Source organism: Thermobia domestica, chromosome 9 (assembly GCF_964235325.1).
Source record: "Thermobia domestica chromosome 9, izTheDome1.hap1.1, whole genome shotgun sequence".
Taxonomy (NCBI): Eukaryota; Metazoa; Arthropoda; class Insecta; order Zygentoma; family Lepismatidae; genus Thermobia; species Thermobia domestica.
Genome location: NC_137462.1, coordinates 156427880 through 156455599, shown reverse-complemented (window position 1 = coordinate 156455599; position 27720 = coordinate 156427880). Strand labels below are relative to the sequence as shown.

The 27720-nt window shown below is 35.9% G+C and overlaps 1 protein-coding gene across 1 annotated transcript in view; it reads right to left on the bottom strand.

Annotated features, from left to right (window-relative positions):
* The window catches only part of LOC145695124 (serine/threonine-protein phosphatase PP1-beta catalytic subunit), a 58908-nt gene extending 31525 nt beyond the window's left edge, over positions 1-27383 (bottom strand). The window contains exons 1-4 of the mRNA XM_081772046.1: positions 27026-27383; positions 19369-19500; positions 9999-10229; positions 5503-5679 (exon numbers count right to left, since the gene is read on the bottom strand). Coding sequence (XP_081628172.1) covers positions 5503-5679; positions 9999-10229; positions 19369-19500; positions 27026-27077 — 592 coding nt within the window. The 5' untranslated portion in view covers positions 27078-27383. The remainder of the gene's footprint in view (positions 1-5502; positions 5680-9998; positions 10230-19368; positions 19501-27025) is intronic.
* Positions 27384-27720: the final 337 nt, after the last annotated feature.

The following is a 27720-nucleotide window of genomic DNA, read 5'->3' as shown; positions in this document are numbered from 1 at the left end:
GTAAGTCGTCTTTAAACATGAATTTAGTTACAGTAATTAACAATTAGCGATTGGAATTTTAAAATTGGTTTTGTTTAGATCTGTTGTTATTTTATGATATTTTATTGGATGAATGACTGATATACATTGATTTGTTTCAATTTATTTCAAGTATAAGCTATATTTATGTCGTTCTATTGTTGGAGTATGAGGGGGGGGGGAAACAAGATAAGCATATTACAATAGAAGAAATAATGTGAAGAAAATAATATATTGTAAAGTAATTAGGAAAAAAAGGAACAGGGAAAAGGATAAACAAAGTATGAGTTAAGAAAGAGATTGTATTTTATACTCCATATGTATATAATATTTTTTAGTTTTAATGTTGTTGTTTTTTAATTCGTTATATTGCTATTTTTTTTATTTTGTATTTGTTAATTGTAAGGTCTGGTATTTTCAATAGTGTGCAGGAACGACTCCAGGCCTGTTAGGTTCATGAACAGTAATTGTGTTTTTTATAATGATGTTAATAAGAGTAGAGAAGGGTGTTTGTTAAATTATAAGGCCTATCTTATAAGTCTGTACGCAGTCCGTATGTGGAAGTGGAGTAAATCTGGAGAAATATAATGAACTTGATATTTTTTTAGTGAGATTAGATATTATTTTAATTATGAACGATACGTTTTTACCCGATTAGGATAACACCATTTGGAGATGTCAAAATTGGTACATAAACTCTTAAATAAAAATTAAATACAAATTACTGCGTCTGCGAAAATTACGTTTCTAAAACGGGTAAGGGGGTAATTTATATAATATAAAGATTTCCCATTATTTATTCAGAAAATGTTTAATACAAGAATTCGCTTAAGCAAGAGGTGTGAAATTCGTTAGATAAATTGTTAATTAAAAATAAAGGAAATATTTATTTTAGCGTTTTCAAAAATTCCGCTTGTTGAACGGGAAGGGGGGCAATATGTATGATCATACAGAATACAGTGAAAGCAATTCACTGAAAATTCAGATCATATTAATATGTGTAAAAACTTGAGACTTCGACATACTCCTTTCATTACGAAAGAAACTAATAAGACAGGAATTTTTTGAAATACGTATGTTAAGGGAGGTAAAGGTGATTTATATGTTTTGTTCAAAAAAGAATATCAAATAAGTCCCTAACGTGCCTGTGTTTATAAAAATTTCCCTTTTAACAGGAAAGAGGAATTTTTCTATTATTTTTCCCCCTCTATATGGAAACCAATGTTGTCTGTTGTTTGTGATCCCATCACAGGAAAACATAATTAGTATCTTCCTCGAGTTAGATTTCAATCATTACTTTGTTTAAAGTATATCCTAAAGAGGTATGGGGTTCAAAATTAACCCTTTCGGGATCTAGTCGTTTTTCGCGTTTTCGTACTTTCAGTTAATTTCATACTCAGAGACTATTTACCCGACTGATATGGTTAAGACCTTGTTTTTTAGAAGAAGAATGTGGCAATTTTATGGCGTAAGTTTGATTGCAGTGTTGCCATCGCGAAGGAAATACAGGGGTGAAAATTCAAAAAACAAAAAATCCCTAACCGAATTTTAAGATTTTTTGGAGCTGGCACCATTGTCACCACATGGGTCCAAGTCATCTCAAAAGATTTTTTGGTGTGTCGACAACTCAGTGAAAACGAAGTCGCTGGCTGCCATACAAAGACAGAATATATATATATTTCAATCGTTTAAAACCTTGTTATTATATATATATAGAACATTATTTTATTTAAATACACTTTCTACTAATAAGTTTCATAAAATACATCTTCAGACAAGTATAAAGAATTCATGAAAGTATGTTAAAATGTAAGTTCGGATTATCTCAGGGTTGGAAATTGTATTTTGGATTTATACAGGAACATGCATTGCATTAAGTTGTGCAATATGAAGAAAGATGTAGAATGCAACTGTGGACTTTTTAATATTGGTCTACCTTACAAAATCAAAGGAATGAGAAGCAAAGGTGCAATATATATATATATATATATATATCGGCGTGTGGGATTTTATCAAGTGCGAAGTGACGTGTATATTGTAAGGATCTCCACTTTACAGTGTGAGCACATGTTTTTCAAGCAACACGTGCTATTGTTCATAAGCATCAGTGCAGCAGACGATACACAACAGCAGGAAGACATGAAGAACAGCACAACGGGAACCGAAGAGGAACGAGCCATCCAGAAATGGACCCAATGAAGACTTAGGCATCCGCTGACCACAGATCGCTTAACCTACATCTGCTCCTGAGGTCGCCCTGGATGAAGAAGTACTGCCTTGTCTAAAATCCCTGGAGGCTGCCTTGCGCGAAGGGGATTCCTAACCACTAACCGAACCTCACGAAGCTGCCATAAGCTAAGGAGGTTACCAAAAGGACCATATCCTGAAGTCTCTGCAAGACGCCCTGGCTGCTATGAGCTCTCCTGCTGGCCTCTGGAGGCTGCTATGAGCTAAAGAAGTTCCCGTATAAAACATTTCCTTCCTTCACCTCTCTGGTCATAAGGAAGATTTAAGATATTTACTTTGTAGACACAAAGACTCTTTTGTAATATTTTGTAAAATAAATTAGGCGAAGGGCTAAAATCCTGGACTGCCATTGTCTCTATCTACACAAATACAACATACATAAATATAAACTACTGGAATTCTAATAAGGAATGCTATTACAAAAATCCTATCTTTCTTTCAGGTGTCGGATACTATTAATCTAAAGTGCGTTAAAGGTTATTTTAACATTGAAACATCAACAGTATTTTTGCATTTTAAACATTTAAATTTCTCTTCCTGGCAAAAAGTAGAATTGAATTGTCATGAAATTTAGCTTTTTTCTGGGGGGGAGGGGTTTAATTTAAAAATTGAGGAACACTTCTGTTTAGTTTAACGATTATGCACAGTGGCTAAAGGAGACGGAGATAATGAGATGGATTATAGTAGAATGAAGAAAGTCGGAGGAAAGAAAGAACTCCGGAACATCCACACTCATGCTGCTTATCCTCCACAAAGTCCAAGGATTCCAAGCAAAAGATAGCAGTAACAAACATATCATTATAATTTTTTAATGATAATATAATATAATGATAATATCTTTTTAATGATTCATAATTTTAAAGATTCTTCTCGTTGTATATGTATATTTATTATGAATACTAATTACGGAGTTTGCTGAAGGACTCGCTTTATGTGCAGCAAAATTTATTCATGTTTTGGTTTATTATCTGAGAGTTTGTAATACTGACATTACAATAAAATGTCATCTTACTTTGTTTCTTAAAACCACCGACCCTTTTTTAGAAACGAAGACCAGTTTCCTCTCACCCTTATATGCAAAAGATAGGACGGATGAATCACATGCTACACCAGAAAACAGCAGAATGTTTTCAAATATTCTTGGTTTTTTTCCACCCTGCTGATTTCAATGACTCTTTAGTTTTCCCTCCAAGAAAAGTAACCGAACAAAGGTATGTTTCGGGGATACTCGAATTGGCAGTGAAACAATTTGAAAATGGCGTGAAACAGATTGTTAATCATTGTAGTCTATTTGCAGTTATATTTCCTCTATTTCATAGCTTTTTAAATATTTCCTGGTTAAAAATATAATGTATCAATTTGCGGCTTAGAAAATTAATGTATTTTCGTGTATTATAGCTATTTTGTTTATCTACAACGAAAATTTATATGCATACTCCACTATATTCGTTTTACTTCCACCCCTAACTGTGACAAAAATGAGGGAAAATTACTCAGGCCCAAAGGAAATTCGTAAGGATCTCATCTTTTGTTTATTAGTTTCTGGAAGGCAGACTAGAATTTTGTGTCTAGAAGTGTACACCCTACCCTATACCTAATTTGAATTGCAGTTAAGTGGTACTTCCGAAACCGTCATTCATTTCCTGATTTTATTCGCTTATAGTTTTGAGTTCTTTTTAATATATATATGTTAGAACAATGTTGCTTCAGAGTTGCGAACCCCCTTTTTTATTTTTTAGGCAAAGTACGGCTCTACATCTTTAAATGTTAGTATCTGCGTAGCAGTTTATCATACAACACATACATACAGCAAATTCATGGCATTATATACATCTTTTTTTTAAAATATGAGATGTCAATAATGTCCGAACTTCCAATTGGGAAAAACTCTATTAGAAGTCTATTAACTGTGCAACAATAGCATACATGTTACATTTTGTGTTGCTGATGCAAACACTTATTCCAGCCACCGTTTCTCCATTAATCTACACGGGCAATTTGCGTGAATTCAGGTTATGAGATGCAAATATTCTACCCCCCATAACGTGGGACATTACGCCCTAATTGTTTTATGCATCATAAAAACATGTCTGTCGCGTAATAACGGAGTAAATTATATACGCGGAGATATTTTTACAAGAAATTTTCAAAATCTCTTCATTCCCTTTTTTTTCGTACTCTGTATCCACGAATAACTTATATTAAAAGAAAGCTCACTTTACTGCAATTCAAACGCGGTACAAATTGTATCTACACTCCAATTAGAACGTGTATAAATGAACTTATCTTTCACTATGTTGAGTTCAATTTTCTACTTTTTCATCACAAGTGATAACATATTATTACCATTAGAGCAATGAGCACAACATTAATAAAATATTTTTGGAATGCAATGTGATATGCTTTAATATATATATTTTTTTTATATTTTTGTCTGAGCCAGTGTTGCCACGTTATAAACGAATAAAATCAGGAAACTAACATTTTTGTTGGGAAATTTTCAAAACTCCCCTCTGTATTTCCATGTTTTATTCAGAGTATTCAAATGAAAGTTATACGAAAGGAAAGGTCACTTAATTGTAATTCAAATTTGATATATCTCGTATTCCTACTTAAATAAGATATTAAGTTACATGCGTATAAGTACAATTCTAAAATTTTACCAGGAAAGGAACATCTTATAAAGACGACAAGTTCTAAATTCAACTGCTACTGAAACAATGAAGAAACAATTAAGTATTTTCTGTCCCATTCGAACGTTCGCCTGTAAGAGGAAAATCAAGTATGGAATTCGTCGAAACATTTTAGATTAGAGTCTACTAACTGTCACACGGAAATGTTAATTCTACACAACTCTCTTTTATATACTGATAAATAAACATTAAATATATAACCACTACAAATATTTTTAACTTCAGTATAAGCAAGGCTTTCATAAGTATTGTTCTGAAGCCTCATACACAGAATCTTGTTAGCAAGTCCTTCAACGTATTCGTCAATAGAAAAGAACAAGTTTTTAATCCTTCACATGAAATAAAATCTTCAAATTACAACTATGTTCTCGTCTCTTAGCACTATTTTGATACGTTAATCATTAGTTTAGCGCAAAAATAAATCATAAGAACAAACTAACAATTTCTCGTTTCCTAAGCTAGAAAAAAGTATAAATGAATAATCTACGAATTCCACACATTGCATAATTAAATACAACATAAACTGAAAGAAAGAAAGACATACCAGTATCAGGAACATCTGTAGGGCGCATTATTCTTCTTATCTGTTCCATTCCCTGTAAATCAGGACTCAACCCTCCGTGACAACAGAAAATCTTCTCATCAATGATAGCAGCAATCGGAAGACAATTAAAACAGTCTGTAAACGTCTTCCACAGCTTTATATTGTATCTACGTTTACCTAAAAATATGTATATAAATATATATTAAAGAAAAAATACATTTGCAAATGTAACATAATACTGCATATCACATTAAACATAAAATAAAAATTAAACTGCGAGATAGAGTCATTCCAACTCTCACATTTCACTCACTGTTGATTTTCAAATTCTCCATGTAAGCCTTTAAGCTCTTGTGACATGTAAGTTCTTGTGAAATGTGTTAATTTTAGTGTATCTACAGCGGGGGTGGAGGGGAATAAGTTCTCGGCCCAATCTCCAGAACACGCCTTCTTGATATCACTCATTGCATTTGAAACATTGATCTTCTGTAAGTTTAAGTGCCAGCTGGAATGATCATAACACTAACGGTATTTTCCTTTCAAGTTATGTGGAATTCACTAAGACGTTGCGAGTTGTTATGAAGTTCTTATTCCTGCAACAAAAGTCGCAGAAAGAAAACCATGCTTGCATGCTAGAGCCATTGGATGTATATTGCCCTTCATACTCCACTGTGAAGAAATAGTGCTCAAACTTTGTGAATGATGATTTTTCAACAGAAGATGATGAAATGTGTGGAAGGCTAGGTCTCTGTGAACTCTATAGAAAGCGGATCAGGTTCATGACCTGGTTTTGAGTAACATGAATTTCACTTCAAGCGATGGCTAAAACCTTCCACATATTCAAAGAACGTGTCTAGTCAATAATCCATGATCAGTTGGACATGCATGAACTTTCCGTGAAATAGTTGCTCAAACGTTCGGATGCCGATGAAAAAAGCAAACGTATGGCATCTTCTCAACTGGTTTTGTGGTATTTTGCGAACTCTAAGGATGATTTTTTGAATCGGCATGTTATCCAGGATGGAAGTTGAGTCTACTACTTTGATCCTGAGACCAAACAGCAGTCATGCGCATGTGCCACCCAAGATCTCCAAAGCCAAAAAGATTCAAAGCACAGAGGCCCGCACACAAGGTGCTTGCCTCAATATTCTGGGATAAGGATGGTGTTTTATCAGACCACTTTGCAAAGGGACAAACAATAAAATCAGTGTATTATTGCGCATCTTCTGGCTAAGATATGGGACGCTACTTATAAAAAAGGAAGGAGAAAGCTGAGAAAAGATGTGTTGTTTCTGCAGGATAATGCTCCCGTTCACAAAGCTGGAAGAACAATGGATTTTCTGAAGGACCTAGGGTTTCAGTGCACTGACAACCAATCTTACTCGCAGACCTTGGATCCTCTGATTATTATCACTTCCCTAAACCATAAAAGAAAGCTATGAAAGAACAGAAATTTAGCAGTGATAACGAGGTAATAGCAGCTCTAGAACAGGTTATATATATATATATATATATATATATATATATATATATATATATATATATATATATATATATATATATAAATATAAAAGTTGGAGTAATGACTGCCAAGTGTGATGGCCATTGGCGAGAACATGTTGCATAGCCTGAAACTTCCGCGCTTTTAGCTAAAGTCCTTCTGAGTCTGGTTGAAACTTAGCCTCTCCCCGCTCGTATTAATAGGATTTAAAAAATGTCAACCAGTTTTCCTAAGAATCCAAGTCTCCCAACAAAGATCTTTTGAGACCTTAGATTACTTTCCATCGATTTACTTTGAAGTTTAAAACTAAACAGCTACACATCTAATTGAATAACTCGTTCACTTTGAAATTAACTATTTTGTAACACGAAAGAGCAGTGTTGGTGTAGTCGGTAAGGCGCCTACCCAACGACTGGGTGATCATCAGTGGCGGTGGGATTTATATCCCGTTCCTTAGTGGCTCAGGAGTTTAGCTAGCATCTGTAACATGGATGCCTAGAGAGTGTAAAGATAGTTGAAGAATGGTAAGACTACCTCATTTCATGCACGTGACGAAGTCAAGGAGTGGAGCCTTCACATCGTGTGCTAGTGGAGGGCATAATTTACTTTTAATGACAGCATACCTGTATATTACCACAATCAAATCCACCAAAGCTTCTGATATTACGAGTAACATTAAATAATAATAATAATAATAATAATAATAATAATAATAATAATAATAATAATAATAAGAAGAAGAAGAAGAAGAAGAAGAAGAATCTGGGTTATCGAAACTGGTTTTAGATGTTTACGTTTGACAATTGAAACTGAATTTCTTCTAGAACATGTGATATGCGAACTTATTGGGTTGGTGCATAACTTCTGTCGGTAAAGACACGAGATGAAGTATCTCTTGTGTACTAGCTGTTGCTGTTGGCGGGACAGGACGTTTGGGCGCCACCATTTCGGTGCGGACGTTTCGGCGCTGCCGTTTGGCCGCCGGACGTTTGGGCGCGAGGTACATAGTAAAAATCACAATTTACGAAATATAAAATAAGCTAGGCACTGAAAACTAAGCGCGAATCCAGATATATACATTTCCTACACTTCTATCTTTATCTCACCTTATTTATCTATCTATTTTCTATCTTATTTATTCATCTAAATTAAATAGCTTAATGCGTTTGTGGCATTTGTTGCCTAACCTCGTTATGGATTGATTTTTCGCTTGTTCACGGTTCTTGTACTTCTGACCTAATGTTGATATAATTTTTGTATTATATAAGAAAGCTAGGAAATGAAGGAATCAGACGAACTGTTAATAATTTTCTTAATGTTAATTAAAACATATTGATTTAATTTTTGTATTTTTTTTAAAAAAAAAAGTTAATAATTACATACTTATGAATATTAAAATTTGCTTTCTTTCGTATTACCTTTGCCAAACTCTTCTCTTCCTTAAGTCCAATAAAGAACTACCAATAAAAGATTTCCGCGCACTCGAGTTGAGAGAAGTGGCCCCGCGTAGCGTAGTCGCTAACGCTCACGCCTTCGGTGCGAGCGGTCCCGGGTTCGATTCCCGGTAGGGGCACTCGGTCGAAAAAGTAACACGCTCTTTCAGGCCGGCCACCCTGAATGAGGTTTTCCTCATTCACACCAGGCAAATGCCGGGGTGGTACCTAATTTATAGGTGCAGGCCGCTTCCTTCCTTCCCCAATCCTTTCTTCCTTTCCTTTTCTCGGATAATGTGCCCCCTCAAACGTGACGGGCTAAATGGCCTTACATGCCGAGAGCCCAGAAATCTAAAAATCCTAAATCCTAATCGAGTTGAGAGAAAGCTGTTAATACAGGGTGTCTAAGACATTGAGTTTAGGAACTGTAGTATGCTGTATTTCTGGTATCACTTTTTTTTATTAACATTCCAATATAAAAATCAAAACTTAACACACTTTTTTTTTCGTCCCATTGTAAGCATTTAATCTGCGCTAAAGAAAGTGGCGAAAGAAAGAAAAAAAAGAACGATTTCAAAGTGAAAAATAATAGTTAAGTGTACATATATTGGTCATTTAGCCACTAGAAATGTGTTTGACATTCACACTTATTGCATAACTACAGTAGAAGTCCTGCTTTTAAGTTTTTTAATGGAATAGGCTCACTATGTACGTAATGCAGTCAATCATATCTAGTCTGGTCTACTTACCTTTGGCTTGAAAAGTTATCAAATAAAAAGCATACTTAACTTTGGTTGAAACTAATTTACAAAATGTAATTGTTAATTCACTTTTTAGAATTTTCAAATTTTAGTATTTCTAGTATGTAAAACAAAATCCAGTATAATTCAAGGACTTCCACTACAGTAGACATCTTGTGATATCTTGATTCGAACTTAGTACTCAGCGCCTAACATAATGACTTTCTAATTTAACTCGTGCCCAAACGTCTGGCGCCCAAACGTCACGTACCGTGCTGTTGGTATTGCATATCGAGGAGTTCCCTGAACGATTGGAGACAGTTGTGAATAATTGTGGGAATTATGTTGTTGATTAGTGTCATGGAATTAGTAGCTTTGCTTTGTGGTTATTGATTGAATGGAATGGTAGGAAAACCGATAGTACATATCCAATGACCCAATACATATTCAAATCTTACATTTAAGAAATAGATATAGGAGTACAAGAAAGAAAATATCTAATTGTTACAATAAATAGCTTCTTTGATTTAAACATACTTCTAAAAATCAGCAATTCTGATTACAGCGAGGTAAAGGTACGTCTTGAAAAATAGCAGGTAACCAATTTAACAATTCTGATTACGACGAGATAAAAATACGACCTGAAAAATAACGAGCAGAAGAAACACATTCTAAAACTGAATATAGTGTAAACTAATACTACGTCTGCCTAAATGTAGGATAAACAAAACTACATTTTATCCGGTAAAATTTAAATTCAAGCTAATACTAAGTTAAAAAAAAAAAACTGTAATATGCTTTTGCGTCAAGTTATTAACTTACACTCGTCATAAAATCCATATATCCTGTTAATGCTCGCACACTCGTGGTTGCCCCTTAGTAGAAAGAAATTTTCAGGATATTTGATCTTGTATGCTAGTAGCAAGCATATGGTTTCTAACGACTGTTTTCCTCTGTCTACATAGTCACCAAGGAACAAGTAATTAGCTTCAGGAGGAAATCCACCATATTCAAACAGCCGCAAAAGATCCGTGTACTGTCCGTGAATGTCACCTACGAAAGAAAAAACAAAAATATTGAAAAATTTCCATCATGTCTATAATGCCCTTACCGTTAGTCTAGTGGTTAGTGCATGTCTTTGGTATACGTGGTCCTGTGTTCGATCTCCGGTGGGAGAACACGAAAAATAAATTTCACAATATTCATTTCTATTAATCATCCATCTCCTTTAGCCTAAAGGGCATAACCGGGAACAATAATAATTTCATTTTACTTCCATCTAGCTTTTAATATTGTGTTAATAAACTACACAAAATTTACACGGTGAAATAAATAAAATATCGTGTAATGTCTTGTTTGATTACTTATAAGAGAAAACTAACTGACAAACATTTTAATTGGATATATTGCTACGAAAAGTTGATTTTAAATAACTCAAGTTGTTTCTATTTTAAACATTTCTGAGATATTTTATCAGTTCAGCTGGTAAACCTGGACAATGAAAAACAATCTATATGAATATATACATACTTTTTGCACGTTTAATAAGATCTTAAAAATAGAAAACCAAAAATTCAAACTTGCAAGATCTGTTTCTGTTTTCCTGGTTTATAAATTTTTCACCTGATTTGATGGTCTGCAACAAAAGTTCGACAATTATTATTGTAGACAAGTTGATATCTTTATTTTTACAATACTAACTGAAATACCCGTGCTTCGCAGGGAGAATACGTTTATGGAAAATACTTAAATCTTCTTCCTCCTTAGGATACGCATTTCAATGAAAATGTAATAATAAAAATCCATAAGATACTCTACTTTTAGCATAAATTTTGAACAGCTCCCCTCCCCATCCTAGAACGTGCCTTCTAATCAACGTGACATGATAAAATATCAGTTTGAGATGGGTAGTAACGATGTTTGAAAATAATTTCAAACGAGTCAATTGTTTTCCCAACTCTAGAAACCATGGATTTGACACCCACCTCAGCCATTTTGAACTTTCAAAACCCCTTTTCGATTTATATGCCGATAGGAGTTGAACCTCGGTTTAAAGAGCATCGACAGTGTCATTATTCATCTCAACGTCCCGAACTACGGATTCAACACTATAGGTCGTCTACAATTATACTTACATGTCGTTCTTTTCCATACCGTAGGGGTGCCTGAACTTGTGACATCAACATCGGCAGTATCACTTTTTATTTCAGCGTACCCGAAAACTGTGGATTCGACACGGCCATTCTCGATATTTTTACATGTCACAGATCTCTTACCCTCACAGTACTTTGTCCAGATTGTACCACGTTTGGTTGAAATTTCTCCAGATGTTTCCGAGTTATGATGAAAAATACACACCGTAAACTGGGTATACTTTGGCCCTTTAAAGGCAACTTTGGCCCAAAGGAAGAAAAAGATTTAAGAAAAGTTGTGGATCGAAGTATTACGACATTGAGAACACATGAATATTGGCGCTAGGGATTTGTTTCCAATTATTAGCAAGTAAACATTTATCATATTTGAAGTTCCACAACTTTTGTTCATTGCATTAAAGTGACATATCCTGCATGCACAAGTAAGTAGAATATAAAAACATGTTCATTAACGAATATTAATAAGCTAACGCCTTAAATGTTTGTTTAATTACACACAAACTATTAAGCGTTTAATTGCGTGGGGTAACAATGGCCCAATATTTGGGGCAACATTGACCCATGTTGATGTTGATAATGGCACAATATTAAAGATGAAATGGCGTACAAATGGTGTCATGTAATAAGGAAGATTAACCCCCCACTAGCTTCTAAGAGAGGATATTATACAATGCCTGAATTGGAAGAATTTTCTTCCTAAAACTGAAAACAGAATGGTACCGCTCAAGTACTCTACCGTAATGAAGAATATGGTGCTCTTATTTTCAAATGTTGAGTATTCATTCACTTGGAGAGATTTTCATTAAACGATACTTTTGTTTTCCTCTAAATTGAACAAAGTGATTTCACCCCTATGTTTGTAATATCGGTATTTTAAGTTAAGTATTCAGAAATTTGTAGCGTTCCTTTATAGATGCTTCGTATACAAGTAGAATATAAATATTTTCATCAGACGATATTTCTCGTTCTACTGAAACTGAGTACAAACATTAATAATTTCACCAAAGTGTTTATAATACTTTCATCCTTGAATAATGCTGTACCCATGTCTTTCTTCTTAAGCTGTTCGCTCAAATACCACAGATGTCATGAGAAACTGTGTATTGCTGCTTCTGCATTGCATTAATATTCTAGAATGGAATGAATGCGTCTTAAGAGATTCAGGTCATTTCTTGGAGCTGAAAGCGCAAAAGAAGAGAAATACCATGCCTTCAAATAATCTGCGACGACAAATATGTTGAAGTCGCGAAGCCCGTTCATCTCACGAGATATAAGGTAAAACTGTGACCGCAAAAGATATTTCTTCAGGTAATAAATCAATTTCGCCATACATCGTGCACGATGGTAGACTCCAGGAACATAGAATCTGATACTTCCTGGACGAACTTCGCCAAGAAATATGAGAGCAAGTTGTGAAAGTTCTCTGTAGTCATCACTGGGTTGATCGTGGCGTCAGCTGCTGCTTGAAGAAATATATCAGTTTATACTTTACTGAGGTCAAAACCTCTGCGACAACTTCGTCCTGAATTCCGGTGTCAAACTTCAGCTTGTCAACTGACTTTCATGTCTCAGAGAAACGCTGAAGGAGTTTCATGTGTGTGGACCCATCGAAGCATCGAAAAGCATGTCGAACACTCTCGCCAAAATAAATTCCATTGCGTGATGCCTGCAAGGGACTCTGATCATATCCTTCTGCATTTTCTGTTCCAGCAGGATACAAGCTCCATTTTGTGGTCCCGTGTTAGATGCTGTTGTGTCAAAGCACATGAAATACACACGTGTGGTTAAATTTAGGGATGGCCACAAAGTTCCGGTTTTCAGAACCGGTTCCATACCTGGATCCGAAAACCCGGTTCCAGAACCGGATCTTAGGAACCGGTTCCAGATCTGGATCTGAAAACCCGGTTCCAGAACCGGATCTTAGGAACCGGTTCCAGACCTGGATCCGAAAGCCCCCAAAGACCCGTAAATGAGGCATAAAGATCACCTTCAAAAATAATGCAAAGAGGACCATGCGCTTGTGCCTTCCTCGCCCAGGCACGCTTGTGCCCCCAGAAAAAAAATTTTGGTCCACCAGTGGGTGTTTAGCCAAATGAGTTGGCCAGTTTGCCTGTTTAACCAATGAGTTTGCCAGTTACCCAGTTTATTTAGCCAAATGAGACAAGCTGCCTGTCGCTTCCACCATTTCATCTAGCATACTGTTCACAGCTTGCCAGCAGCTCGGTTTAGCGTAGGGATGGTCACAAAGTTTCGGTTCCAGCGGAACCGGTTCCGGTTCTGTTTCAGAACCGGTTCCAGATCTGGATCCGAAGAACCGGTTCTAGACCTGGATCCGAAGAACCGGTTCCAGACCTGGATCCGAAGAACCGGTTCTAGACCTGGATCCGAAAAACCGGTTCCAGGCCTGGATCCGAAAAACCGGATCCGTTCAGACCCGAAAACCGGTTCCACTAGGAACCGGTTCTGGCCATCCCTAGTTAAATTCCAATTCCCCAGCAACGTAAAAACAGCTTCCGATTGGAAGGCACCACTTCCATTTGGTATAGCAGGAACTCCTAATAGTTTCGTGTCACCATTCCCAGAGACGAGAACTGCTATGCGATTAACTGACTCCTTAAAAGTAAGAGCAGGTAACAACTTCTCATCTCAATGCACTGTAAATGGACCACCAGATGGAAAAGACGAAAAAAATTTTACTAGCGATTACCTTGCGCTTCCTTCTGCATGTTCTGCCAATAGATTCCTTATTAACACAAACTTCTTGTGAGCTGTGACCCAAAGCCTCCGCTACAGCAGCTAAAACATGAGTGGCATTTCTGTCGCTGAGTTTTGCATGATTCTGTGCTGAAGACAGCTCTGGTGTAATGATGTTAGCTGGTCGACACAACTTTGGCTTTTTTGTAACGGACAGCTTTCAGAAAGTAGGTCCTGCATAATCTGAGTCGTACAATTTTCGGCAGCCTCGTATAAACTGTCACTATCATCATCACCATGGCTGATTGAGGCATTTGCTGAAAGCCTATTCATTTCCTTTCTCTTTCTAGTCTTCTCTTTCTTATCTACTCCTTGCCTTGTCAACTTAATACCCATTCCTGGCATCGTTCCTCGTCTGCCTTTCTTCCTTTGCGCCAGTAAAAATTCGTGATCATCTTGTATTTTAATAAGTTGAAGAGCTTCGGCATGAGCTAAATCGAAAAGATCATCAAGAGTGTCCACAAGCACATTGTTCTTGATTTTTTGTGTTTCAGTTCTTCGTGCACAACCTTTTTCTAGTTTTTGCCACTCGTTATGTAAACCTTTCACTTTCTCAATAACGTGATAATCCTGCTTTGTGGGTATTCGAGTCTTTTCCCAATACGGAAGAATTTCACTGGTTGTTAAGCGTGCACTTTCCTGAATTGTTAAATTTTCATCGGAATGCAACTGAAGAAATTTTGTAAGTACTTGACGCTTGGAAGGAAGTTTACATCCTGTTATAGACGACTCTCACTTCCAATCAACCCCAAACCACGTCGTTTCTTCTCAGACATGTTTTAACTCAACACACAACAGCGTAAAATATAGTATAATTACATTCGGTGAAATTATAATACGAGAATAAACAATTAAACATGCACTGCACAGGAAAGCTACAACGAGTACACCGAGATGTTAAATGCGATCTGCGTAATGTAACAATGTGACACCAAAAATCGGACTGTAATGGCGCCAGTATTAGCAAATCCCTTCAACGTGGATAATACAAAGTCAAGTGAATGGCATGCTTTACCACTGAAACTAATAATATTGCTCAGCATTGTTGCTGCCTGGAAAGAGGGAGTGATTGTTGATTGCTGTATCCCAAAATAAGTGGTTCTGACATACTCTTGTGTAAGCAATGCCTAGCACATTTAAGTATTTGTTTCAAGTCAAATGACGTCACAAGCGCCCAATGTAATATACTCGTTATGCACCCTATATATGAGACCTCTAAATATATCATCATCAAACTACAATACGTCGTGAATACATCCGGAGGTCATATACTGTAAGCATGAAAACTATACCTCAAAGAAAAAGAGTTGGACTTATCCAGGCTAAGACACGCTGAGTTTCGCGTATAATGCTTAAGTAACGTAAAGGTAGCTATAAGTTTGAGCGCGTTAAGTGATCTTTAAATATTAAGATCAGGGTTCGCAAAAACTATAGTTTTTATTGAATAAAAAAAACGGTTTTTTGGTTTAAACTTTTTTTTTGTTTGTTTGTTTAAACCAGGTCTTTTTGGTTTAAATAATTTGCTCTATGTATTTATATCACACATGGACAGAAATGTTTCGCCTTGGTGTTATTATGCAACAACCGGGTTATGCTGGAAAGGAAATGAAATATTTGACTTTTACGTCCCACGGTTATGCCGGTTAGGCTAAAGGAGACGGTGAAGATGAGAAATGAATGAAATGGTGGAATGAAGGAAGGGGAGGAAACGGAAAACCCCGAGAAAACCCACGCTCACGGTGTTCGTCCACCACAAAGTTCATTTGGCGGGAGCAGGGTTTGAGCCCGAGACTCCATGCACCAGAGGTGAACGCTCTACCACTGAGTCACCGCGACCCTTCTTTACATACTTGTTAATATAACTGTCAAAGAGTCATTTCAGAAGGACAAAAGGATAAACAACTGCACTAGTGAAACCATTAGACAGAATTACATATGAACAATTTCAAAGTACTGCAGAATACAGAAGAACGAATTTAGTCTAAGTTAATTCATTACAACTTTTATAAGTCCAAGTTAAAGAAATACAACGACTTAATTTGCATATCAGTAAGAAAAGTGAAAAAAGATACGAATTATTTGAGTCCACTTTGACCCAATTATACATAAATAAATACCAAAGATTCTTCTGATTTCAATAAATGCCTCTTGTGGGGTTTGTATGACCTCCCTCCCCCCCCCCCCAAAAAAAATACGGCATTTCTATGTATTTGATCAATAGTAAACATTATTAAAACGAAACAATATTTAGAATTTTTCTTTGATCGCAATTGCATAACAAAATATTTTAAAAATCTCAAACTTATAAAAAAAAATTGCTTTGGTAGTATAATCTCGGAGTAATGAATAGGGAATTTAGGTCTGAATATAATAGGAATAATATCCGGAAGTGAAAGGTGATAACCCACAAATCGCCCCCGGAAAGCAGAAAGGTGCTAAGTGCCATTCTCCTTGCTTTACAACTAAGTGATATCCTGACTCCCTATTTCAAGTTGAATGTAGGCAGGAAGGAAACAAGTGGCAGGAGACAATATGAGAAGTCTTCAGTGAAAACCGAATTCTATAGAAGAATGAAAGATTAGGAATTACTTAGTATTTCATTCGTTTTATGCTCTCCTGAGAAATCTGCAGTTTGGTGCTTAGCACCTTTCTGCTTTCCGGGGGCGAAATGTGTGTTCATCAAGATTTTACGAGTAGTTACACTTTTACGAACATTTTTTGTCTTTTAGTTTAAACCAGCCAACCCTGATTAAAATACTTTCATTAAATGCTGCAAGCATGCTTAAGTAACCGAAAGGAATATATTTAGGAGTTAAGACTCTGTTAAAATAAATTTCGAAATTTTACCATATGACTGGTTGCCACCCTACTATATATATATACGTGTGTGTGTGTGTGGAAAGAGAGAGATTGCCCCTGTCAATCCTTAGTTAACATACTCGTTCTTGCCTAAATATATGCTTATTAAATATATTCGGAAATGTCACCAACCAGCTCAGCGACCACCGATTCGGTTACTATGAATTCCACAGTAATCTTGGTCATTTTATTTTTCATCTCTTCTCATCCCTATTTCCATCGGAACTGAACTTGGACTCGGCATCCGGATCGCTACTATTCATTTCAGGGACCCCGAAAACTATGGATTCGACACTAATATCGGTAGTTTACGAATATTTTTACATGTCACCTCCCTCCCACTCCTTAGGGGAGCTTCAACCTCACAGTATGGCATCTGAAGTGTCACTATTTACCTCAGTGACACCGAAAACTATAAATTCGACCCTAATACTGCTCTTTTCCTACCCCTAGGGCTGCTAGGGGTTTACCCCACTGCAGGATGTACTAAGTCTTAAATGGCATCAGAAGCGTCACAATTAATCTCAGCAATCCCGAAAACTATGGATTGGTCAGCAATGTCGGTCGGTCACTTTTGATAATTTTGCGTCACTCCTTTCTACATCCCCTAAGGGTATCTTACCCCATAGTACTTACTTCCAGACTGTGAGTCATGTGTGTACCACGTTTGTGAAATTGCTCCAGGCGTTCCGAGTTATGTTGGAACATACAGATATCCATTTATATATATTATAGATATAAAATGTCCCTTTGGTCCCCCACCCCAATTAAAGCAAAAAAAAAAACGTTCAGTTTATTTTAATTACAAATTTATATAGAGAGTTTCATGTTCCTAGCAGGAGAAATTCGTGGGGTATACCATTTTAACATAAAATATGAGCCCCTTGTCTCTTCTCGTTGGGATATACATTTTAATCAAAGTAACATGATTAAAACCCCTTCGAGGTAAGTAATGACTATATCCAAAAATATTTCAATTGGTTAAATCGTTTCCCCGTGATTCGATAACAAACAAGTGCACTTAATCTTTATCTAGTAGGTTAAAAAATAATGTATTTCCAAAAGAAATTTCGGTCTAAAAGTTAATACTAGTGGACTACTGTGGATTTGGACTCCTCGAACAGGCACGTGCTCGATGCCGTCCCTGTCCCCGTACCTTGCAGGGTCTTCGGAAAGTTACCAAAGCAGTGCAACGAGACACTTCCTTTCCTATTCTATGCAGAAGTTTACTACACTGGAAACTATGTTAGCAGGCGATCGCTCAGGCCGGTGGCCGTCACATCGAACACAATCGCCGGTAGAGAAATGGGATTCACTGTTTAAAGCATGTTTAATATTTAAAAAGACATGAAACATTACCTTGTAATAGATCATATATTGTATACTGTTTCAAGGTTTTTCGCGCCTCTTCCTCGATGTACTATTTTTAGCTATGTTGCTAAATATGTGACATGTTGCGGTTTTTCATTCTTGGAAAATTCCAGCTCAAAATAAAATACCTTTCAAAAAGAAAACCTATACAAGCTCATTCCATAGTTCCATGTTACGACGGACAAAATTGCTAAAATGTTCCTCTTGAAAACCATTACAACGCAGAAATGAGTTTCAGAAATGCTTGATGTACTAAAAGCTGGTTTAAATTTGCTAGTAATTATCGAATGTTTTTAACAGCAAAAATTTCGGTCTCAAAGTAGCAAATGTTAAATATGTTAATTATTTTATGAAGCTGATGTGAAAATCGCAGCATTAACACTCACTTATTTCTCCCCAAAACAATCTTTTAGCAATTTTGTCCATCATAACATGGTAGTATGAAATAAACTGTGTGAAAAACTACCACCAATTACATGTTTACTTTCTTCGAGTCTGGATAAAGGTAGTTAGATAGCACAGGTTATTAGCAAGAAAATTTAACAGCAATACTTAAAGAAGCATATACATTATTTTTAAGTGATGGAAATTGATAAAATATCTATCTATATATATATATATATATATATATATATATATATATATATATATATAAACATAATAATAATAATTCAGGCATTTCTTCTAAGGGATACACACTGAAAATGACGAGAAGTTCTGAAACGCTAGCGTTCGGATTGGTATTTAGATTCTTCGGTGACTATTACTCAACTTTTATTACGATTAAGTTATACTACTTTCAGAAAACTGCTCATGTGTGCTGACACAATATTCCATGCAAAAAGTTCTGGTGTCATTGTAGGTGAGTTACATTTTTGAAATTGAATTTAATTAACCTTAGTTATTGGCTCCCCTAGTACCTTTCTTCGATCATAATGCCTAGCGGCATATTAAGGCATAGTATGCCAAAGATCAGAACTGTTTGTCACAAAGATTTTCTCCCACGTTACCTGAAAAATCTCTAAGTCTTCAGTTAAAACTCTTGAAACACTTACCACATATTTTAAGTGGTGCTTCCAACTCTAGTAGTATCGGTTGTTGCAGAAATATTTCTCTGGACTTGAGACATAGTCCTCGAACTTCTGCTTCGGTCATTTGTACTGATTTTCCAGGGCGACATCCTCTCACTGAAGAGAAAAATAAAAGTGTTTAAAACATTAACGGTAACTCCAAAGTTCGTCCTTGTAGAAAATTATAAATTTTACTGCTTTAAAAATTTAACCAATACAATGTAAGTGATAAATGAATAGGAATAAAATGCTGGAACGCTACAAACATTGAAGTTCCTTCCTTCAATTAGACTGCTTGCTACGATAAATAGAGGAATTACGTTTTTCTTATTTATTTTTTTGGTAATTGTTAAGAACAGCTACTTCTCATCTCCGATGCACGAGGATACTTCTTACTATTGCACTAGTTACAAAATTGATTCTATTTCATGTACAAGTGGTAATGCAACACATAAGAAACCCAAATCATGTTGTATTCACACTCCAATATGAAGTGAGAATACAACGTGATCTGGGTTTCTTATGTTATATTACCACTTGTACATCAAATGAAATCAATTTTAGAACTAGTGCAACACTAAGAAGTATCCACGTGCACGAAATATGCGATATGCGTTCAATTGCCCCCACACATACTCATACATTAAGTACAAGGGCACTAGACAAACATATATATTAAGTACAAGGGCACTAGACAAACAAATATATTTAGTACAAGGGCAACATTTAACAATGCAACGAAAAGGAGAATAACGACCAGGAAGCATTCATTTTCACATACCTCAAATGATTAAAGGATTACAAGGGCACTACAGGGATACACATTTAAGTACAAGGGCCAAATTAAGAATTACAACGAAAAAGAGAAAAAGGGCCATGAAGCATTCATTTTCACATACGTCAAATGATTCAAGGATACAACCGAGCGACTTCAAACTGTGTCTTCTTTCCCTAAGGTAATTCTTATTTCAACAACACCACACTCAATAATATTCCATAAGTCACACACTCACATAACTATAATCACTGGTAATCACTCCCCCCGACATTTTTTTATTAGCGTGTTCTCAACACATTCCACGTGCACCTCGTCGCCATATTGCTCTGCCTCCTCCTTCACTCAGCTGCTGCCTATATTAATCTGCGCACACGCACTTCCATGATTCAATGACGTCACATAGAACATGTGAAAATCGCAAAACGCCTATGTAAATAAACAACGTTGACAACACAACGAGAGCGGAATACACATACGTCTTCTTTAATTTCAAATCACTCATTAATTAATTAAAATTGGGTATATTACCAACTTTTGAAGTCGGTAGATATTCAATGAATAATTCCTGAAAGTATGGCGTTTCTCGTCCTTCCCTAAATGGGAAGTACGTCTCCTTAACTATAACCATTTTTTTTATCACACCACTTCGTCTATAGGTGTGACTTTCACAACATACAGAATAAAAAAATGCACAACTCGACTGAGAATCGAACCGGGTATCCGGCTTACCATGATGTATTAATCATTACGCTATCTAGTTTATTCCCTTAACATCCATACATTCTATCATGCCTGAAGTTGGTGCTTAGCTTATTCAAACCACCATGGATGTATCACAACTCCATTGTGCTTTAAAAATCCAGTGTCCACATCACAGAACACCTGTGACGGTAAGTGAAGGAAATAACTCATTTAAAATTACAACATTTCCACTACAAGTATGACTTGAATGACATACAAAGAGTGAATAAATGCATAAGGCTGGACTAAGAATCGAACCCTAATACCTAGTTCTTTTCAGTACCGATGCCTTGTTGTTCATCAATAGAATACAAATCTATGACAAATTATTTCAAAATTTATTAGATATTTATTTAAAAATGTTTTTATTCAGATAAAAATCTGTAAGCATAGCACTGCAGTTGAAGGAATAACCAATTCTGAAAAGTTTTAGACTGTTACGTCTTTAGCAATCACGTATTATGAATAACAACTTACTTGTCCAGTCCATAAATACAAGGGTTGTTACTTAAATCCTAAGCCTATCCAAAAAATATTAAAACTAGATACGTAATATTTTTAGGTCGTATTAATTAAACCTTCCTATGATGTCACACCAAATTAGGTATTAATATCGACTTTTATTCTGTTGTTACAGGTCCTGAAAGACCGAAGTGTGACTAAATGGAAAAACTCAAGACGAGAGCTGTTACTGAATATACCCGCAAGAAACAGTTAACCCTTCCCTGTGTAATTTTCTGACTGAGGTCCTCTGTTCAATGTGTTGGGCGTAATAATACGCTCTCGTACATTTGAATTTTCCTGTGTTGAGCGAATTAATACATGTTTCTTGAATATCTCACCACTATCAGTATTTATGAAGTGTATGAAGGCTTTTCCTTCATGAAGTTCTACCAAAACAAGAAAAGAAAGAAGAAGAAACAATTCTTATGAATGCCTATTTAAATATGAATGAACCTATGTTTAATTTTTTTTTGCCGCTATTCGTATCTGAAAAGTGAGAAGCTCTGTGTTTTGATGTATATAATTTTCAGATTACAATGGAAAGTAAGAAACGTGTTGTTGAAGACTACGACATCATTGAACACCTGCTTAGTTCCAGTGACAATGATTCGGAGGTTTCTTTATCCGATATTTCTGATTTCTCTAATTCTGATGGATGACAATGGGAGTGAAATGGAAGACGTTGCTGGTACCTCGTGGACAAGACTACGTACACGCATGTTAGCAGAAGTGTTTTGTAACAACAGTGGTTTGAAACTCGATATGAACGAAAAGGAGTTGAAGTTATATTTCTCAGATGATCTTGTGCAGTTGATTGTTCTTGAAACTAAAAGGTTTTCAAGTCAATCCGGGTCTCGTGAAGAAAAGTCGACTTTGTGTACAGTGATAGGTACACAGCTGAAGTGTGGTTGTTCTTGGCAATTCTGATTCTTCAGGGACTTGTGTGGAAACCCGAACTCCCTATGCATTACAGCAAAAGAATGATATTGGAGACACCAGCTTTTGGACATATTATGCTATACAACAGACTTGTTTTGCTCAACAAATGCATGCATTCTGTTGATAATTCAAAACCATGCAACAATTCCAATCGAAAACTGGAATGATACTGGGGAGAGGACGATTGTCATGGGTTCAATATATTCCCATAAAAAGAAATAGATTTGGAATTAAGACCAAGTATATTACTCTGTAACCAAACCCAACATAACCTAACCAAGTTGCTGATCATAGTTTTCCATTCAGTAATAAATACGGAAGAAATAAGCAACATTGAAATGATCATGATAGGGATGATGATAATGACTGTGATGTTCACGATGATGATTAACACGGTGATGTATTAACAATAATAGTAAATACAATACTAAGTGGTCCTTAGGCAGAATAAGCAATATATACACAAAACTGATGTTGTAAGCCACGCGTATAAGTTGTCAAAAAATTACACATTATGGAAAGTTTCACTCAGGAAAATGCACTGTAAGTGCTAGATTGACCGTGGGCGTAATATTACGCCGAACACAGGGAAAGGGTTAATGCCTGGGAAGATCAACGCCGACATAGTTGCAACTTTAGGTGATAGTGCTCTTCACAGGGTGCGAATTACCGGGGGGATGAGGGGCAGTTCGTCATCGTTCGTGAATTTGAATGTACTAATTGCGCATAACAAAGTCACATATGGATTTATAAATGTTCTTAGCGGTTGGCCAAGGAGAAGTAAACAAATAGCTTCTTCTACCATATTTGGCGAAGGTCGGACTGTGATATTCATCCTCCATATTTGTATCGATTATCATCTTGTTTTAATTTTTGCTATATTTCATTTTTCATTGTATTCTGTTTTAGCGCATGGTCCTCATTCCCTAGTAGTTTGCGTGTATGCAACTCAAAAGTTGCTTTTAATTTGTGGTAATTAGCATAATAATCACTGTCTTTTACAGTTTACGGAAATGAACTTTTGAAAGTGCACTCAAAATCTGATATATATCCTCTCGTGGCTAATATGTTAACGTACACGCTGGGGATTCGCCCCTAGTGAGCAGACATGTTAATGAAGGTGAGTAAGAACACAATTGAAGATTTGTTTCAGTATTTGCTAATACGACTGGTTCGCGTGTCACTGTCCATGTCTAAGTACTTCAACTGAAGTGGGCTTTTTAAAGTTAACCTTCACTTTTCCATCTTTCTTTTCGCTGTACATTTTGCTGTTCACGCCAATAATGTTGTCAGAAAACTTCAATGTAATGTTTATACTTTAGTTGAATAATTGTGAAACTTAGTTGTAACCTAACAGTAAAGTAATTGTAAATGTTAACTTCCTGCGCTCCGTCACGGAAACTATATCTGAAGAAAGAAAAAAAAAAATGAAGAGCGTAGTTTCCACGGGGAGTAGAAGCACAAGCTCGAAATTTGAAATGAGTTTTTCAATATTTGGCTTTCGATTTAACCTTGATGCTAGACATCGGGACCAACAACAATCCATTTCTTGTATGATAGGCTAATACCTAGAATTTTTTTTAAAAAAAAAAATATTAAGCCCGATTAACTGATAATTTTAGTGGTTTTAATAATACTGAAGTAGGTTTGCAAACTGTGTGTATAATGCGAAGTGGAAGATTTCAATTTGAGAGGAAAAATTAACATTTGCTTGTGATCATGGCTATCGCTCGGGCCGAATTATGAAGTAAGTAACTTAAACCTTAGAGAGCTACGGGTACGAGAGTGAGTACATTTAAAAATGTTCAGAAAGGTTAGGTGTAGTGTGTGTGTGTCAGACAATATATGCGTACATAGTTACTGTCGATAGATTTATTGAATAAATAAATCTCTTATTTGTTACAAATGTCATATTCGTGCAGTTACGGATCCATAGTATAAATAGTAGTAGTCGTAGGGACGGGTCAGAAGCCCCGCAGGGGTTTGTTGAGTTCTTTTCTCGACATAAAATGGGCAAATTAAAGACTTCCTCAATTTTTTTCCGTACATTTTACAATCTGTGGATCCGTATAGTAAAGCTGCGCATTCATATTTAGGGAGTCTATGTGTATGGGGGGATAATGCATTATTGTTAAATTTTCAATTATCACACATTCAGACTTTACGTCCTGTTGGCCTAATTTTATCCCCCCAATATAGATGATCTAATTCGCACACTGCTCCTTCATATGCCAGTGAAGAAATGGGCAGCAGAATATAAGAGGGAGAGAAACTCCATTGAACCATTTCCTCAACCTTTATCCACCAGACCTAGCCCATTCTGATTTCTCTTTTCTGGTTTCTCCCTAACAACATTCAGGGACACGAGTTTCATTATTAAGTTTCTCTTAGCAACTGGCTAACAGATGTCGGAACCACAGTTTTACAGGAGAGGCACCGAACTCCTACCTGAACAACATAGTCGGACACTGTTAAAAATGACAATTACATCACTGAGTGAATGAATGAATGCGTGAAACTGATTTATGACGTAATGTAAATGAAATTAAATCTTTGAGTCTTACGTCCCAAAAGAGACGGTGATGATGAGAAATAAATGAAATGTGAATGAAGAAAGTGGGAGAATCCCAAGGAAACCCCGACAGAGGGTGTTTGTCCGCCACAAAGTTCACTTGGCGCGAGCTGGGATCGAACGAGGAACCCCAGCACCAGAGATGAACGCTCTACCACTGAGCCACCGCGGCCCCTTACAACGTAGTGTATTAATTTCTTGTTCTTGTGTATTGTATTATATTGTTTTGTAGTGTAAATAAAATAAAAATAAAAGTGATGTTTGAAATATGAGTTCTTAAGGCATTAGAATACGAATTTTGGTTATTCATTTAGATATCAATCACACCACATAATGTACCAAGCTCCAAGATCCTTGACTACAGTAATTGTTGCAAGTCTCCGGACAAGAGTCTAACTTGCAACGCGAGGTACACATGGTAATTGCGTGCTTTCTTTTACTGACGCTACGACCATCAGTTTTTAAAAAAGACGAACACAGAAAATATATATAAAAGATGAATACCTCAACCCACAGGCGTAGATGGATTCCAGAGACTACAACACAAGTTCGTACTGTTCGTACTGTTCTGTTTCACAAGTTCGTACTGTCCTGAAGAGGATGCTATTGAAGTCACTGTACACAACGTGCACGATTCGTTTTTGGTAATTAAATAATAATAAAACTAACATTTTACAGTGCATGTAAAAATCTTTATATTTTTGCGTGATCGAAGGTAAATAGTTAACCCAAATTTACCTGAGATATTCTCTTCCACAACATTATGTTTTCATTATCAATTTTCGTACCAATGTGAGAAAAATCAAATGGCGGTTTTGATAAACTTTACATTAGTATCCGTATGCAACAATGAAACGTAGGGCTGCTTTAGAAATAATTCGGCGACAAATAACGTCAATGCATCTATTCCTAAGACATGCACGATGTAATTGTGAGAAAAGAACACACCAACCTGGGCATTTATTCCGAAGTTGGGCGTCCGCTTTCGCCACGTTTTTTCGCTGTTATCTCGTTTCCACACTTACTGCAATTTGTTATTAAGTTCATTAATCCGTGCTCTTCACAAACTTTTGAAAGATTTTGCTCGTTATCAACGTATTGCTTCACAAATGTTAAAACTGTCACGGTAATAGTATACATGAGAACCCCCTGATCTGCGTTTCTTCTGTATTCTATTACCACTTCTACATAAAATACCATAAATTTTCTACGTAGTGCAATAGTAAAAAGTATCCATGTGCACAAGACATGCGATATGCGTTAAATTCCCTCCACCCCCCACACACACATAGTCATAGATAAAGTACAAGGGCACTACACATGCAGATATAAAGTACAGTTACGTTCTTTTTTATTTTCGTATCAGTCGATAAGTAAATAGAAGTCGCTTTGTTACCCCCTTTGTAAGTTCGTACATACTCAAGGAATAATCCCTAAAAGTATGAGCGTCCTGCTCCTTCGGGAACTGATGCAGCTTCATGTATACTATATCCATGCAATTTTCAAAGGCATGAAAACATATATGCGCAGGTGAATACTAAAGTCAAGACTTCAATAGTGACTGGTCCTTGTACTACAAAATAAAGAACTGTTGCACCTATTCAAAAACACTATCAGTGTTATTCCACTGTGTTAGTAATTACATAATTATCAGGAAACATTTCTAATGAATTTTAATTCGTACTCACCTCTGTTAGAATTTAGTCTAACAACCTGTACTTTTCACTGTTCTATTATCAAAATAAACTACCATTCGCTTTCAATTCTTTAACTCGAGGTTAACTTTTCTCTGTACTATTTGTTCTTCCAATCTATGCCTTAGACGGGTTCACCCTATACTGTAACCAAAAAAACCTTTCAACGCCTAAATCATATACTGTAAAAAAAATCTTTACTACGTACTCTAATAGATTAATTGAAACATTATATTCCGTAGTGAAGTGTAAAATTCAGTTCCATTACTACTACAAATGGAAGAGAATCAGCTGACCTTTACGTAAATAAATTAAGCGTCCATAAAATATGTAACACTAAAATCACCTACTTGTGCTAAGAACAATTTTGATTTATATCTGAAAATTTAACTACCATGCTAATAACTTAATTACCTTCCAATAATCGCTGGATTAAACTATCTACGTTCAAGTCTATGTCCGCCATTTTCAACTGTCTAATCGGCAAACTTCTTCTTCTTCCAACATCTATCAAAAAAGACAGGATACATAATTATTGTTGGCGCGGACTTTAATCTTTCTGACTGATGATTTCACTTTTTTTTTTTTTTTTTTTTTTTTTTTTTTTTTTTTTTTTATGAAGCACTGTTGTGGCATTGGAGCGTTCACAATGATATTAGAACTTTGATATAACTTGTAGAAGGCAACTGAGCCGTATTTAAATTCTCCAACGTTCGAGTGTGCCCACTTTAAGATTAAACCAGAGAAAATAACAAGCGATTAAACTTGTTTCTCTGTGACTATGACTAAACCTTCTTACTCCATTTGATACGAACATCAGTGGCGCCACCAGCTATGAGCTCGGGAAGCCCAACCCCTCCCGAAACTAACATATCATATCTTATACAGCAGCGCTGCAAACAAATTTTGGTGAAACTTTTATATATATATATATATATATATATATATATATATATATATATATATATATATATATATATATATATATATATATATATATATATATATATATATATATAAAACATTACTACTAAGAAGTCTTGGCCCGTCCTGAAATAAAATCCTGGTTGCACCACTAACAAATAAGGTTCGGTCAGTGACGGATCCAG